The sequence below is a fragment of the Empidonax traillii genome, unplaced genomic scaffold (assembly GCF_003031625.1).
Source record: "Empidonax traillii isolate 1590-97213 ecotype Southwest subspecies unplaced genomic scaffold, ASM303162v1 scaffold401:size1000279, whole genome shotgun sequence".
Lineage (NCBI taxonomy): Eukaryota > Metazoa > Chordata > Aves > Passeriformes > Tyrannidae > Empidonax > Empidonax traillii.
In genome coordinates, this window is record NW_020955594.1 from 520,410 (window position 1) to 538,756 (window position 18,347).

Genomic DNA, 18,347 nt, shown 5'->3' on the forward strand with positions numbered 1-18,347 from the left:
GGATTAAGGACTGTGTAAGGGCATGTATGAAGCTCATGTCAATCAATTTAATTACAGTGTTTCCTAAATTTTAAGATTTTGACTTCAAAATATTTCTTCAGTGTGTACCATATAGAGAAAATACAAATACATTGTGAACTTACCATCATACTTTGCTAAGACTGCCTGAACATCTGCATATGCTTGCAGTTCCAACAGAGCCTCTAGCAGGTTTTCATGGATGTTGAACATGCTGAGCAGAGGAAACTCCTTCATCAACTAAAATCAATAATATATGAAAGGGTTAGATTATTAACATGGAAATTGTTCAAAATGCATTAAAATAGTCAACACCAAGATAAAACCTCCCAGTTCTCCTTGCTCTTAGTCCTTTCCCAGAGTTCACTATTATCTCAGGAATTTCTGAGGTCTTAATGGAGCTCAGGTTCTTGACAAGACATGTTTGCATAGGATGTAATTAGTGAAATCCAACAACACAGCTATCCGAATACGTAACTCTCCTTCAAATAACAGGCTTCTTCAAAGTGAAGAAGAGTTATTGTTCTGGAAAAGAATCTTCAACAGTGTAGCTCCAGTATATCAGTACTACAGTAATACAGTACCTCTCTGCTATATTAGTGGAAAAAACAGAAAATACATTGAAAAAAAAAATCACAACATCAAATGAAAAAAGCTATATTATGAAGTATGCAATACCAGAATTCGTAATTGTGAATACTTTAGAACTACTGTGACAACAGTTGCAACTGTGAGCAATAGAAAAAAACAAACAACCAACCAAAAACCAAAACCAACCAACCAACCAACCAAAAACACTCACACACACTAAAAACTCCAACAAAAAAAAACCAAACCCACAAACAAAACTAAACAAACAAACAAAAAAACCACAAAAAAACAAGAAAGAAAGAAAGAGAGAAAGGCAGCAACAATAGGAAAGGTAAAGTTTATACAAATCTATAACTGAGGACTCCATCTGGTATGACAAACTGAATGAAATGTGTACTTAAAATAATCTAACACTTTCAGATGTAAGTGCCTTTACTTTATGAACTAAGCCTTGGAGAGATACCATGGATTTGTTTTTAGATATCCTCAGTTTTAATATCTGCACAGATTCAAATGACTGAAGCTGATATTTTATCCCATCTTATTTTTGAAGTCACACTTATAAGGAGCTCACTGCTTCTGCTTCTCACTGAAGAACTGACTAAACAATATTTTTTATCATCAGAGTAATTCCACAAAGAACTGAAGTGTTAAAAGATCCTTGCTTCCTTGTGTCCTTTTTACGGTTGTTTAATTGCCTACATGATGTACATTCAGCACAAAAAGGTCGCAGACAGTGTAGAACTAGGATAGCTGATACTACCACTGTTCTTCAGGAACTAGCAGGGAAACACTATCATTTACCATCTCTCTGATATGGTTTATGTCAACAGAAATGCTGTAATAAACTGAGCGAAGAAAATTATTCCAGCCTAGCCTTGCTCTATTTGAAAATAACAAGCTAGATCCGAAAACTCTGTCACTTACTAAATCTACATTTCTAAACGTAAATAGAGAAACTGATGAGAACCAGCAAATCTTAATTTCACAAACAGGTAACATAAACAAAAGTAAACCAGGATTGAAATATGAGGGGCAATGATTCACCAAGAACTTCAGAAAATGAGAAACAGGTAATGCAGTAGTGTTTCTTCAGTCTGTTAAGAGACCTTAACAGGTAAACAGAGAAGCAAAGCACAGAGAACTTCTTTCTTATGAAATGGTCTGGCATAAGCTAATGTAAGAACTATTCTGACCTTAAGAATTAAGATTCTAAATTTGTTTGTCTGGATAGTAATGACTTTGCTGCAGTTTGAGGATTATTGAAATATAAAAGGCAAGGATGGCAGTGTTATGTTTAACTGATGATATAAATTTCTGGTGAGAATCAGGATCACTGTAATAGCAGCTGCAAGAAAGCACTGAACTTTTCATATTAATGGCATGGGGATGGCTATAAAGCTCCTAGTTCCACTCGTAGGACCTGAACCTGTGAAAAAGAACACAAACAAAACTGCATAGTTTGCAGGCTTTTCTCCTCCACTGAAAAAAAACCTAAAAAACAAAACCACCAAAGGACCACAGACCTTGGTGCTCACCTAGGTTGAATGGAAGGTTTTGAGAATAAAATAAAAAGTTTAAGTCATTGCTCATGAAGAAAAATAAGTGCAGGTGAAAATCCACATAGTTGGATTCATCAGTTAAAGACCCATCATAGAGTCTTCTTGTCTTCATTCTTGTCCTTACTAACTATTGGATTTTTAAGAGAGGAAGCTACTATTTGGCAGGAAAGAGCATGACAAAATCTGGCTCTATGCAGATATGATTTAAAGTTTAGGATGAACATCTTGCAAAGAAACCCCTCTAGGATTATCCCTGCTCATTGAGAATAACAGCTGGCAGAATAACATTCCCTCCATCAGAAAAGCGAAGAGCTGCAGCTAGTTATAGATGTACTCTGGCCAGTAGAAGCTCTTACTCTCGGTTCTCCGTCTCTCACTATCACTCACTAATAATCTTTTTTTCCCTATTTTAATTAGGTTCTGTCAGAGTGATAAACCCTGTCTCAGTAAGCAGCTGAATAAAGGTCATGGTCTGGACTGCCAGGCCTTCAAACTGGTAAGTGTTAAAAAAAGTTTCATCTGGGAAAAGTCAAATGTTAAGAAGTCCAACCCAGTATTAATGAACTCAGTTGATATTGTAGCCTCAAAAATAAAACACCTCTAAGTGGCCACTCAGCTATTTGAACACTGACTGTGCATAAATGAGCGTATGTTTGCTATTAAATATAAAGAAGAGAAAAAGAAGGCATGAACTCATTTCTCTGTCACGTCTAGATGTAGAGTATATAGTTTTCACTGCAAATAATTTCCAGTCACAGTAAAAATTTGGTTTCTGAGAAATCTGCCAGAAAGTAAAGCCACTTGGATGAAAAAGTATTACGACAGGCCATCTTTCAGGCCTCATAGTGAAAGTAAACACTGGAGAAATAAAAACTGCCCCACATGTCTGGTGAATGGTCAGGGCAGGCCACGTAGTGCATCATGCTGAAGAGCTACAGAGACAGACTGTGAGCTTACTCCACTCCCCTCCCCTCCCTAGCAGATGGAGGGGGAGCTGGCTCACATTCCGCACAGAGATGTAAAGATGGGCATGCTAACCCCAAACACAAGATGAAAAACACACCCTCCAGTTCCCCAGATCCGTACAGCACTGAGCTCTCATCTGGCCTCCAGTTTAAGAGGCACAGACAACCCTTTGAACCCAAAGATTTATTTTCTGCAAAGTTACAGATCAGCCTCTGCCAAATCATTTGCCTTATCACTTTTAATTATCTTTACGTTTTTACTGTAACCTGACAAATGCTTTCATTTGAGTGGCAAGCACTGCACTTGAAGGAAAGACAAAGGCTCTGTTATCATTTTTCTCTACAACCTTTAGAACTCAAGAGAGCAGCCATCAAATTCAGAACTCAAGATTTCTCACCAGAGCCACTGCAGCGTTTTAAAGACACACTAATTAGAACTAAAAATGCCATGGTAAAATTGCATGTAGTTGATTTCTTGGCTGGTATTAAAGAGAAGTGCTCCACTGAGCTAAGCTCACGTTCATGCCTTATGAAAAGAGACACCAGATGGCTATGATCGTATTCACTCCTTATAACATAAGGATATTCAAACAGCTATTGAACAGATCATACCAAATCTACGTTCACAAGGATTTTACTTCAAACTTCTATCAAACTACTTCCTAGTGATGGAATTCAGACCTGGGGCTGGGTTAGTACATATTTTGTCCTAACTGCTCTGCATGTTTGGGGGGAAATAAATACAGGTATAGAAAGTAGAACTGCTTTTCTTTGAAAGATTCATTAGGTACACTACAAATATACAGAAATGGTAGCTTTTGCAGATTATTATTAAGTTTTAATTTTTTAGATAAATAATATTTTGGGAGTGCAAGTTTGCAGAAAAATTCTGTAAATAAGTCTGGATATTCTAACACTAATTCTGGGAGCTCTATATTCCCAGACTCATATCAATTTACATTGCAGGGTGTAGGTTCAACAATTTTGTGATGGGTATGAAAATATGATCATCACAGAAAATGCTTTATGGTAGAAGGAAATCCACATCTGATTTACTGGATGAGGAACAAGTTTTATCTCCGAAAGGCAGCTTAATGAAGAAGATTCCCTTGCCTAAGAATATTTCAGTCACAAGGTCTTTCTCATTAAGATCTAATTTTTTTAACATTTTCAAGGAATGTAGCTTTAACTGCTGCATCTGTTATTCTCCCTGTGATGGCATTAACATCATGTCATTGTTTGTGTAGAAAACTGGTCAAACCTGCATCTTATGCCTACAGCTAGACCCCAGGACTCGAGGTAATACAAAGGTGGATAAACGAATGATCTTATATATAACCTGGTGTTGACACATCTATTCTCCATTTGCATTATGGCTGTAAACATGGCCACATATTTTACAGGCTGTGCATGCAACCACTCATTGCTGGTTGTACTCATATCTTCTCAACAAACATAGAAAAATATTTTCAGGTCGCTGCATTCAACTGAATGTATTCATGAAAAGAGAAAAAGAATTCATCTTAAAATGAAAAAACATCAAACAAACAAAGGAAATTCAATGCAAACAGTGAAAGTGTTACAACCGTAATTCCTAGTGTATATGTTCCTGCAGCGGGTATCTAAAATGGCAAAATCTGTCCACCACCATTGAAGAATCAAGCACACAGTATGGACAGACTGCCATTTTCTCAAGCGCTTTGCAAAAACTGCTTTCTGGTAAACGACCTGTAATCTGCAAGAACCGTTAAGTGAATAAGGTAGAAAAGGCAAAACTTCAAGCCATTTCTGAGCAGAAATCCAGAAACCTCCATTTTTGTGGGCTTCACTGGCTACAGCTGACCTTTCAGATGCCTAAGCTTGATTGAAGCTCACTATGGGCTTGAGGCATTTGCAATGTCACTCCATGTTGACCCTGTAATGTCTAATAAGACACATCAATCTTTAGTTCTTCTCCTGGCCAGCTCACCTGGCAAGGACAGAAGGGAAGAAACATTTTCAGCAGCCTAAGGCTAGCACACAAAAAGGCCCTGTTAACAGATGCTTAAAAATCAGTCTAACTCCTGCTCCTGAAAGTCAAACTCATTCAAGCACAGTCTCATCTTGAGCAGTATTCATGTGATGTAAACAGATACTCTCAGAGCTCTCTGAGTCGGAAAATGATCTGAAATACACGGGACCTACCTGAAATTAAAGTTCTGCTTAATTAAAGCAACAGTAGGATTCTGTCAATTCATTAATTTCTCTAAGTGCTGCATTTCTTTTGGTAAATAATCACTGTTTGAAAGCATCTCCACAGTTACTCTTTCACAGCTCAGAGAGAATAGGAGCTAAGAAGCCATATCTGTCAGATCTGTTTTGAAGCTTGCAAATGATTAGCAGTAGGATCCCCTGTATTTTCATCCATACGTGGAATTCAGGAAATTTAACATCTTCAGAGTGGCAGAAAAGAGGCCCAGATCCAGTTTACACTAACTGTGGGATAGCACAGGTTTATAATTTGCCAACATTCAATTTTAAATTTGAATTTAGACCAAGTGCTCCATAATATTCAAAGATAACTTCTCTTCTGTGTAGGATTAACAATGAGTCAACAGAGTGAAAAATATCTTTACTAAACATGCAAAGTCTAAGGAAATATGCTACAACATGCAGCCTTGATGTTCTCTCTTAACTGGAAAATTAAAGTCTTTAGAGTATGACGAACTCTTAAGGAATATAATTATGAAAATGCTGTTATTTAGACTATGTTGTAAAAAGGTATCTACTTCAGGAATAAAGATAATTTTAAAGGCACATGGGCCTAAACCCAGAAGAGTACAAGTTGTTTCAGGTCTACGTTTAGTACTAAACAATCACATCATATAAAACCAATAACAGTGCTAAATTATAATAATGTTTGTTACATAAATATTAATAACTCTATAAAGCATGAAAATAAAGTCATTACTTATAGTCCTGTTCAAAAAAATTCCTTTATTTGCATCACAGAATGGTTTGGGCTAGAAAGGATCTGAAAGATCATGTCATTACAATCCCCTTGCTGTGGGCAGGGACACCTTCAACTAGAATCAACCTGCTCATGAAAATTCATACTTACTACATCTAATTCTCCCTGAAGATAAAAGTGGCTAGTAAGAGGTGGCAAAAGCAGTAGACAGAAGCAGAACTAGTCCTTGAAAAATCATCCCAAAGTACTTTTTGCAGCAACTGCCATTATTTTGAGAAGTGAATTTTTAAATTAAATTAAAGTGAGGAAATTATCTAGCAGCTCAAAAATGAGCTAGGACATTCCAGAGAGATAGAAGACCATAATTAAAGGACAATAAAGGCCTCTGACCATGGAGTGATGCAAGATAATGAATAAGAAGGAGTCCAAGTTACCAGGGCTCCTACCAAGACTATGTGACCATATTCTAGCTTAACAGAATCCCAACACTAGAAACCTAAAATTTAAATAGGAAACATTATTAGGAGTTTAGGTTGTAGTCACAAAATTTCTAGCTTATGAGAGTTTTGTGCAGAATCACAGTCATGACTAAAAGTGAAGGGTCTGAGTCACGTGCAGATAAAAGGAAGGGATAAACACCATCAGGGGAAACACAGAAGTCTCTGTTTTGTTTAAGAGTCCATTAAAATGAGAGATGTTCCAACCTGCCTTTCCCATTTGCCATACTATGTGAATTTGTGACAAAACAAACCACACTTGAATACAAAGACATAAGAAAATATTAAATTCAGCATTTATCACTTGCTATTATTATTGCAGTGCTTCTGTGTCAGAACAAGAACTAACTGAAGACACTGCTCTGTGGTGGAGACTCGCAAATGTCACCATTCACAGGAGTAGCACTCTTCTAATATCTGTGAAATAACTCTTGGTCTCGTTTAACTAAGAAGTACTTTCCCCTTTATAAATGGTACTAAACAAATATTTTTATAAATATTTATAAATGTTATAAATGGTACTAAATGGTACTTTAAACAACTGCTATAGATGTTAGTAAAGCTAGAATCCCATTCAAGGCAGAGCAGCCTGCTTAACCTGGCCTGTGTAACACAAGCCAAAGAATCTGACTCACTAATCCTTGCCTCGAGCCCAGAAGCATTTGGGAGAGACAGACAGTAGCTGTCAATGCAAGTAGCTGCAGGAATTGTGTTGTTAAGTTGCTAGGGATCACGACATCTTTATTAGCAATTAGTACTCTTCTTGTTTCACACAGCTTGATAATTCAATGTGCAGAACACTCCTGGCTATGTATTTGCATTACTCAAGAGGAAATCAGCAATGCACACAAGAATACAGAATTCAATAGAATATTGAATAGAAATCCTTATTCAAAGCCCAGAAAAAGAGGTTGCCAAGAAAGTATGCTAGATTTGCAGAACCATCATACCAGTAAAAATCACTAATACCACTGGTCATAAGAAAACAACCTACCCATATTATTAAAATTGATTTTGTGTGATTGAGTACCATTTCAAAGCCTTCAAGTGACATAACCTCTTAAACCATTTAAAGTTAAGTTTGAGTGTTTAAAGAACTTACCATGCAGCCTATTGATAAGTATGCAGCGCTCTAACAATACAAGCTGCTTAGGTGTCTTCTGTGGTATAAAATACGCATTTAGAGACTGCAGGTGGGCACCAAGATGAACACATAAACACATCAAACTGAAATACCCTCCGCAAGGCTCTCAGAAATAAGTAGACTTCCAGGTCCTTTAACAGGATCTGAGGAATAATTTCTCAGCAGATATGACTGATCCCAGAAATGAAACGCACTTTTCTGACCCTTAAAAAGTGTTTTTGTTTCTATCCTTCTCCAGGAAATACCTGGAGACCCTCTTCCCTCCCTAAACCTCACTCATTTATAAACAAAGCTGCAAAGCATAGAGCAAGTTGTAACTTCACTGTTTCTCAGAAATACATACTTATTAAGAATACAAAGCAGTCTTCAAGGGAGCACAGGGCCATGGGTTAGGAGGTAAATACACTCTAGAATGAGTTTCTTTCATCTTCTCTCTGAAGGAGGAAGCAATTACAAGCTTCTGTTTGCTTTGTGCACTGGCAAGCCTTCTGCCTGTCACCCTTCTCTTTCATAAACATACATCAACCTTCAATTAAATCTTGTTCCACAGGCCAAATGTTCTCCAGAACAATCCCAGGAAGTTCCAATTAACTTGACAACTCACTTTCTTGCATGGTACGTTTTCACCTGGATGTTCCACTGACCTAGTTAAGAGAAATAACTGTGTCGGTCTGCTCCTGAATTCAGTGGTGCAGTCACTGATCCAGCTGCCCACAAAGTACAGAGAGAAGTGCCTTTGCATACCCTCCACATCATCTTTGTTTTCAGTCTATGAAAAACACAAAACACAAACCCAGCACATTTCTGTTTTCTTCCATTCTAATGGTGAGGGAATCTGAAAAGAGCAGACAGAAAGCAGCTGGCACAAAAGGCTACCCTTCCTTATCACCATGTAGCTGCCTGGCTTGTAACATTGTCCACAATGAAAATTCAACATGAAGAGACACTAAAGATTCCCCACAGCCACCATTACAGCTGTTTGCCTCTGCACATACTAAATTTTCCAACATCATTTAGAACAAACTAGTTTAAACCCTCATAACATAATCAGCACAACAAATAAAACAACCAGCACTGTAGACTTTCTCCTTGGGGACAGTAAAAGCAATCTAGTTCTCTCACAGACCATATCATGCTCTGTATAAACAAGAATAAAACTGGAATAACTCTGTTGACCACAATGGAGTTATTCCAACAATGTACTAATCAAAATGAGATCACAAGTTAACTCAATATATACAAATAGTGACAGCTGCTGGTTTCCATAGCAAAATATAGTAAATAATTATCATCAGAAATACAAGCAAAAGTGACACCTATGTATGATTCCACTATATGTTTCCATGGAAATGACAGGTTTGTAATTCTCACTAATTCAACTCAACTAAATGAATTACATCCAAGCAGAAAAGCCAGCAAAAATATACTACCTCAAAACAATCACAGAAGCAACAGAAATTCCTAGATATGTTTTTAAATTAAAGCACCCTTGATTTTAAAGTTTTTTCAATCAGTTTAAAAAAAAATGTGGGTTTTACTACCTTCAAATTAATATTAAAGATTATGTTTTTCCTATTAGCAGTGCATATAACCATAAAATCAAAATCTTAAGTGACCAACAACTCATTTTCATTCCACTAAGGTGTTTTAAGCAGTATCTCAGTCTTTTCTTACATAAAATTCAAGAAAGACAATCTAATCCATCAGTAATGTCCTCAAGATGGCCCCATATATGCAATGAATTAAACACTCTCAAATATTTTGGTTTTTTTCAAAGTGGCAAAGACTCACTACATCCCAATCATATTTCCCAGATGGTGTCACGGACCTCTTAACACTTCATTTCCATCATGTTCCATGTCTTGAGAAACCTGTTTTCAATCTTTCAAACACAAACAGGGCCTCCACCCTCTGTCCCCTGATGCTAGATTCAGCAGTCCCCAGCCAACATATTCTTCATATTCTTTTTCAGATGAATAAATTCATCTCCTCCCTCATCAATCACATTGAAACCTTCAGTGACAGATTCATGTTCTTCAAAGCTCTTCGTAAGTGTATTATTTATATCTTCTATGACGAAAAGGAGGATATGCATTCATCAGAAATAAGTAGCTCCAAACCAGTCTAAGAAAAGCATCTGCAAAGCTGATTTGACCCTACTCTTGCTCCCAGTGTACTGGAGCTGTGACCTAGAGATACTGCTGGTTTTGTATTTCACCTAGACAGTTGCTAATTCTCAGCTCTGCTTGCTTAAAACGAAGAGCTCTAGTGGCATCTAAATTCAGTTCTGAGGATTTGGTTCAGTGTCTGTATGTAGAAAAACACAGAATGCATTGATTTGACTTGAAGCTCCAGAAGCTAAAATTCTATCTTTATACCTTCTTTGTCTTGCATCCAGTCTTTTTAGCATAACATTCCTGTCAAGGAGTGTTTTTGGTCCTTCAAGTGTCTAAGACACTTACGTTCTCCCTGTTATCGTTGCCTTTTGAGATCCACATTGTACTTAACATACACAATTTTCTATTTTACTTATCAACTGCAGACAATTTTCTTTCTAGTGACAGCCATTCATTATAATCAAACCTCTCTGATTCTCACTTTGCATAAGAAATCTAGGACTAGACTGACCACCCAAGCCCATGAATCCAGTGTCCTGCATACACAACTATCCATATATATTGACATCAGCAGAACAAAGCCTCACAGAGTATCTGTTCTACACAGCTCTATCTATAAATCAGAGAACACACTCAGCAGCTCATAGGAAACTCGGGAATTTGCCATAATTACAATGTGTGTCAGTTGAATATGAAATTCAAAATCTTATCTTTCTTGTACATTAATGCCAGAACTTGGAATTCCAATGTTTGTCCCCAAAACATTTCAGTATTTGTCCCAGATTGTCTGTGTAACAAAATTCATGAAAAATCAGTGGAGCTGGCTGGACTGAAAACTGTAGTTTTGAAATCAACAACCCCTTAACTGACCAGAAGACTGCAAACCCAGCTCTTTCTTCCTTATCCCTCTTTCTTGCTCCCCTAGCTATATAATGGCTGTTTTTTTGACAAATCCTTTTCCAACACAGTCTCAAACTCTAGTGATTCTGGAGATTGAGAGTTGAGTGCTTGAAAAACCCCAGTAAGAGTAAGGAAACAAAGTTACTCCACATCTGGTAGATTATTCAGGATGAGGACCTGTACTATTATGATGAACCCTGCTCAGTGTTTTCAAAAAATACTCATAAGTGGTCCAGTTCCAGGAGAAGATGGTGATACTGGATTCCATGCTGGCAGACATACTTGCCCTATTTCCACTGATGCAAGTGCCTCAGTTCCAGAGAAAGTCACTTGCCTTTTTACACTAAAATTCCCACTGACTTGCAACAAGAATTTCCCTTTTCACTAGGCAAGTGTCTGAACCATTCATCTGAGCTGCCTAAAGCACACTTTGCAGGTGCTTCATTCCAGTCTGGGATTTCATGTTGTGCATTTAAAATTGAACTCCTTCAGCCTAACCTGCAGAACTCTGTATCTTGCTGGATTCATCTCTACCCGACTTTTGTGGGAGCTGGAATATAAAGCGTAAGAAACACAGGAAACATCATCTGCCCAGAGCTCTAGCGCTCCATTCCTCCTTCTGTCATAGACTTGCTACCTTGGGTAATGCAAGTCATCTCCTTAAAGAATTGTGTTCCTAATCTGCATCCAGGGGATCTCACTTGAGCTGGGCATTCACAGGTACCTCTAAACTTGAGCATTTTACACATATGAAACATATACAGTGCCTAATGTGAACAGCTGCCCCTTCTACATCTCCAAAATAGCTCCTGTTTGGTGTTTCAAATGTATAGCTTTGTAGCTTATTGACTTATGACTACTATTGATAGCTCCTCCGGCTACAAAACTGGGATACAGTCAGCCTCTATGTCAGAGGGAGTTCAGTTCATTAGATATTAATTACTTTCATGATAGGTTTTGCATGACTAAATAACACTGTCCTCATGTCTGAAAAGTGTGACACAAACAATGCACAGAGCCAAACTTCAGCTTTGCGAGGAGAAAACAGAATACATAAGATGTGCTTATTAAATTAGCAGAATTCACCACGTGCTTCAGAAAAAAATATTACTAACTTCTCGATCAAATATTAAATACTGCACTCCACTGCACATGTACTAGGACGGCAAATTCAGTGTGTGTGGGTAATCATCCATCTGGTTTTTTAAGTTGCTTTCACAACCTTATAAATAAACAATCTCTTAAATTAATCTTCATGTACATTACACATACAAAATAACTATCAGCAGTGCTGAATGCAGCAGGAACAGCTCCTAACTCGTAAGAAAACGTGTATCATTTCTTTGCTACTATTATCTAAATATCACATGTGAAAGAAAACTCACATCTCTCATCATTTTCACTGCTTCCCTGGTCCTTCCCAGCTTCCTTGCACACATTGCCAGCCTCCTTTTAATGTATACTAACACATTGGTATCCCTTCCTGTATAAGAGGAAAAAGAAACAGCATTAAGATAAAATAGGTAAAACAAGGGTTCATTTATTATTCCAAGACAAAACAGAGTTTTCTTGCCATTTTTTTCTTATTCACTACCATCAATACTTTAATGACAATTTTAATAAAAAAAATACCAAATTCTGATGATTTAGATGTGGCATAACAGCACTGAAATCAGTGGAATGAATCCAGATATACAATGTGATAAATAAGAACTCTTGGGTTGGCCTTACATCTGTGAAATATAAGCAGATCTGAAGGTACAGAAAACACTACAGGGTACAGACTCAAGTGAAGCAAGGAGAACTCCTATGAAGTTAACACTGGCACAAAACTCTGTGGTCACACTTAACAATTCACACACATGACAAAGACATGGCCACTGATGCAAATGTGTGTTATACCCTGCCTTTTTTTAAAGTTATTACATACATGCTTGTTAATAAGGAGAAGTAGCAAAGCAAATCCTCAGACTCTAACAGTCCTTTTCTTAATGATTAGAATAAAAGAAGCACATGCTGAACCTTCTGTTTATAGCCTTTACTCGTTACCTAATTATCTTCAAATTCTCCACACCACTAATTACAGATGGCAAATAAACATATTTCAGATATGACAATCCTGCGTGTTGGAAGATGCCCTAACAGCAAAGATGACAGAAACTAAGCAGTGGGGAAAATTACTCTCTTTGAGAATTCTTCCTCCTTTCATTTCTTGTTCACTTCCCTATAATTCCAATGCAAACTCTTAAAACGCTCCTGGGCTAACAGGAAATGAGTGGACAGCTAATCATCTCAAAAATTACAGTATCATGAAAATACAAGACACCTGCTACAAATTATCTTTGGGTATAGCATGTGGTCTGTAAAGATTTTAGCCTGTTCCTAACATTTTCAAGCCTTTCATAATAAGAACAACATGTGTGCTGAAAATATTCCGAAGACCAACAAATTGTTTTAAAGCTGTGATTAAAATTTTCAGATAGATTAAGCAGCAGGTTAAAAGGTATCCCTTTGGAGGAAAAAAAATAAATAAAGAAGGGAAGAATTTCTTTAGCTGTATGTTATATTACCTGGTTACTTATCTCTGTATTGATTCCCATATATTTAATACACAATTTATTAGTTATATCTGTTTCAACATCCTTATATAGTGTACACGAAGCAAAGCTTCTTTTCAGGCTTTTCAGAAGGAATGGTCAAAAGGCATTTACTTCCCATGAAATCAAGATAATCCGTCAGGACAAAATTCTCTTATATGACTAATGATTTGGGTGTCTAACATGATCAACTTTAAAAAGAAGATTGCCTATGCTTTCTGTAAACAAGTACCATTTGAAAGAAGCCAAGTTGGGTACTCAAAGTCATTTACTCTTAAAAGTTACTGTCTAACATAAAATATGAAGGAGATGGAACACATGAGTAAATGGAAATGTAGAGCAATATGCTGTTGTTCAAGAAATTACAGTGTGTTTCACCTGTAAAATACAAAATTCCCACTTTTCATCCAAAAATTTACTTCAAAGATCAGAAATGGAAAAACTGACTCATCAGAATCATGCAACAGCAACACATCTGTCCACAGTCCTTCCTCTCCACCCTTGTAAACCATGCAGAAGTCCAGCATATAATCAAGAGACTCCTGCATGAAGCCCCTTTGTCCAAGGCACCACCTGAGGCTGGAATTTCTCTTATTTCTGTGGGTGCACACTGACATTTTCAAGGGGAGAGTGCGTGGTATAGAGAAGTAGGACCACCTAGGCCCTCCTGAAGCCCCTCTTGAATACAGTCAGAGCTGGTGGTCACTTTTCAGCCCTCCTGCTCTGTGGCAATGCACATAATTCTGTGATTCAACTGGTTACTTCCTCAGCTGAAATACCAAAGGCTTCAGGTGTCAAATTTGATCAGGAGAGTAGTCATCTAGCACACACTGGTTACAGAAATACTATACTGGTATTCGCCTGCACAAACTTAACCAGGTTAACTTGAACATAAGCATCATGATGGTTTTTATACTAGTTACTTACTATGTACTTCTCACAGTCATTTTCTGCCCTTAAGATGTATTGAGTGCACAAATTAAGGTTTCACAGAGAACCATAAGCATGCTAGAGCACAAAAACTGCTTCGAGGGCTCAGCTGCTCTATATTTTTACTTTCATCAAAAAAAAAAAAAAGAAATCATCTTAAATATCATTTTACAACCAACAAATGTTTGAAATACTATCCCCAAGCTTTATAAAACCTCAGGGTTTCAGGTACAGACTTGCATACACTTCTGAAACCGGGGATCACAGACAGTTTTACCGTGTATAATTTTTATCAGCAATCTCCAAATTATGTGAGATAGCCAGAGGCTGTAAATTCAGGTCCTTAGAAACATGAAGATGCCCAAAGTGTATTAGTGCTTGTTATTTATGTAATTAATTGGTGTTATTTTTGCCTAAGGTAGCCATTAGACTGTTTGCTTTATTATCTCTTTGGTCATTTACTGTCAGTGAATCCTCATGTATTTCCTTAGATTCAAGGAGTAGCTAATAAATATCAAAACAGCTAAATCTTCTTATTCAAAATTTTAGAAACGTAATAAAAATCTAGGCTTTCAATTAGGGCACTGTATTATTCCAGTTGTTAATTTCTATGTTTCTGTGACCTTTCTTAATATATGCAAATAACTTTTCAAATGTCACACTAGTTAATGGGTCTCATTAACTTTTACACAGAACAAGGCAATGTACCCATTTATCCTCAGAGCTGACAGAAAAAAGCTGTCAAAGCATCACTTCACTCCTATTTTCATCATTCTTTACTGTTTTTTCACAATATGAACCCTTGTTTTCAAAATTACTAAAGTCAAGTCAGTGCAACTTCCTTAAACTGTGTCCAGTATTTTCTGAATACCAGATCTCTTTTGGCTCTAATACCTTTTATTTTCTGTTAAGTTCATGCTACAATATTTTCTGCCATGACAAAGAAAAGGCATATCTGGAATCTGAGCACTGATAGCTCAGCAACAGAACCAAGTGAAAACACTAAAACAGAATAGTCTGGCTCTAGGGAAATATTCCAGCCAATGCCAAATACTGATCACACAGTTCTTAGAGGGGAAAGAACACCAAAAAATCCACCCAAAAACCCAAATAACTCCCTGGAACTTCTCTTAGAAATGGCTATTCCCTCATAAGAAACTTACTGTGTTGGGCTTCATACTGGGCACCATGGTGCTGTAACTGCTGACTGCGCCTGTAACAGCCCTCTCCAGCTTTCAGAGCTTGCTTGAACAGCTTCTCTGCTTCTACAATTGTTGTTGCTTCCTCTTCAGCTAGGAGAATATAGGCAGTAGCACACCTGCAAAAATATTAGAGGAAAAACCATAAGAAAGGTGCATGTTGTACAAGCTGTGTGAAGACACGCAGACTGGCAAGGATGTACAAGTACAGAGGTAAGGAGATTTTGTCCATGTACCCTTCTGATGAACTATTTTGATGAATAAATATTCTGTCGACCAGATCATGGCTCTTATTTTTATGTACTGTATCACTCAGTCCTTGAGTAAACCTACTGACAACTGTCCCAGAAAGTAAAGTTTTGTTTCACTAAACCTACATCCCTAAAACTCCTGGAAACCAAGATTAGTTTTACACACTATTGTTTTAACACAAACTGCCTCCATTACTGTAATGGTATGAAAAGAATCAACAGACCTATAACATTTGCCATATGCAAAGAACAGATTACAAATGTAATTGTAGAGATTAAAAAACAACAACAACAAAAACCCTACCCAATCCAAGCAAAAACAACAGAAATGTGCCCTTGCAACAGAGCTGCACTAGGAGGAGTTTTTCTAGCAGGTCAAGGGAGGTGATCCTTCCCCTTTACTCAGGCAGGTGAGGCCACACATGGGTGTGCTGTGTCCAGTTGTAGGCTCCCCAGCACAAGAGGGACATGGATATACTACAGAGAGTCCAGTGAAGGGCCATGAAGATGATTAGGGACATCTCACATAAGAGTTGGGACTGTTCAGTCTGGAGAAGACTCTGGGGAGATTTTGTCAATGTTTGTAAATACCTGAAGCAAGGAGGCAAAGAGGACAGAGCTAGGCTCTTTTTAGTGGTATGTGGTGACGGGACCACAGGTAGTGGGGACAAAATGAGATAGAGGAGGTTCCCCTGAACACCAGGAACACTTTTTAAACTCAAAATGTGACCAACAATGGCACAAGTTGTCCAAGGAAGTTGTGAAGTCTCCCTCCTTGGAGATATTCAAAAGCCTTTTGGACATGGTCCTGTGCAATGCGCTGCAGGTGGCCCAGTTTGAATGGAGGGGTTGGATAATGACCTCCAGAGATCCCTGCCAACCTCAACCAGTCTGTAATTCTATGATATCTGAGTAGAATAGAATAGTCTTATAGCTCATTTCTGCCTTTTATCCTACATTCTCTCAGTTAAATCACTATACAAGAATAAACAATTCTTTCTCCTCTTCTGATGAAACACATGAAAGACAGTCTGTAAAGCACGAGTTTATGGAATTCTAGAACGCACTAATCTCTGTCAGCAACACAAGGGACTCTCTCTACTTTATGCACTTGAGCAATATTTATATAGTTTGCCATACCAGTAAAGCATTCCTGCACTGTTTTTGTGTTTATTGTGGGATCTCAAAATACTACACTTCTCATTGAGGAAATCAGTAACAGACTCAAAGACCAAAAGTCCCAGAAAATTACATCGTTTTCTCTCGTACTATGAAATGTGTATTTCAGAAGCTGTTTATGAGTCCCTTCTTTCTTGCTTCTGTTCTTGATGACTGAGAAATTCAAAAGGGAACTCTCCATCTCATAAATGCATATTTTATATGCTCATCAGGAGGTAACTCAATTAAAACTTTCTGATGCTTTTCCAAAGCCCTTTGATATCAATGGGAACACTCCCACTGTCATTACTGCCCTAAGGATCTTCTGGATAGCTAGGACAACATGCAGCTGTGCTTTTTTCCTTCTAGTGTAGGCCTTCCTGTGGCCTGTAATCACGGTTAAAAATTACTGTAGCAACTCTCCTGCCTTAAACTATCCCCAAATGGATTTTCTAAAAGACAGGAAATAAATGTTAATGTTGTTGTCACTCACTCATTCAATTCCAAAGCTTCGTGTGCTGCAGAAATTCGGGCTTGAGGGTTTCTCTCTCTCCAGGCTTTTTGCATTACTATTCAATAAACAAAGGAGAAAAGAGGCATATCAGTCTTTACAGCATTAACATGGAGAATCTACTGCCATGTAACAACAGTCCAACTGCAGAGCATTTCATAAAGCTCAGTGATCATTCAGAAAGATACATAATGAATATGAGATTTTGTCCCAAATACTCAGCTTTTTTTTTTTTTTTTTTCCATTTTTTTCCATTTAATTAAACTTCTTTTCAGGAGGAAATCTGGTTGAGACATCATGCTATCTGCACTGCTAAGTACAGAGGCGACAAGCAGCTATTTCCTATTGGTGTAGTACATTCCACAGGAATAGGTGGGTTTCTTACTGTGTTGTTGTTTTAGGTGAATGTTAAACGGAAACAACACCCAGGCTAATAAAACCACGTTACAATTAGACCACTGAGTTCAGAAAATAGGATTCATGTTTATCCTGTGTCAGAAAAGCACAGTATGTTCTCCTTTGTACTTATGCCTTCAGAATGGGGCACCCAAGTGTCAGTGTCGCTCCCTTCCTAAGAGACAGAGAATTTATCTCTTCAGAGGTAAATTCTGACAATCAAAATCATTGTTGTATATTTTTAGTAGAACTGAAGTCTGCATGCGGACTAAACAGTGAAGGCTTAACACAACTAAAGCTGCTTATACAAATTCAGTTGTAAACTGCTGTTCCCATGTTTTACAGAGCTTCTAACTACATCAGGGGATGAAACACAGGACTCAAGTTTTACATCAGCTCTCTCTCTTATGTCAGCATAAACTAAATGAGACCTGGATAATGTAACTCAATGTACTACACTGAAGCTGGACGCTAATTAAGCTACACGTTTGAAGCACTGCAAGAAAGAGGAGAAAAAACCCAATCCCTTTACACTTCCAAATGGTACCTTGAATGACTTCA

At 37.6% G+C, this 18,347-nt stretch overlaps 1 protein-coding gene across 3 annotated transcripts in view; it reads right to left on the minus strand.

Annotated features, from left to right (window-relative positions):
* Nucleotides 1-18,347, minus strand: part of ST7 (suppression of tumorigenicity 7) — a 142,905-nt gene that overhangs the window by 31,113 nt on the left and 93,445 nt on the right. For all 3 annotated transcript variants that reach the window (XM_027893672.1, XM_027893674.1, XM_027893673.1), the window contains exons 6-9: nt 17,373-17,448; nt 15,435-15,589; nt 12,130-12,227; nt 144-258 (exon numbers count right to left, since the gene is read on the minus strand). In XM_027893672.1, coding sequence (XP_027749473.1) covers nt 144-258; nt 12,130-12,227; nt 15,435-15,589; nt 17,373-17,448 — 444 coding nt within the window. The remainder of the gene's footprint in view (nt 1-143; nt 259-12,129; nt 12,228-15,434; nt 15,590-17,372; nt 17,449-18,347) is intronic.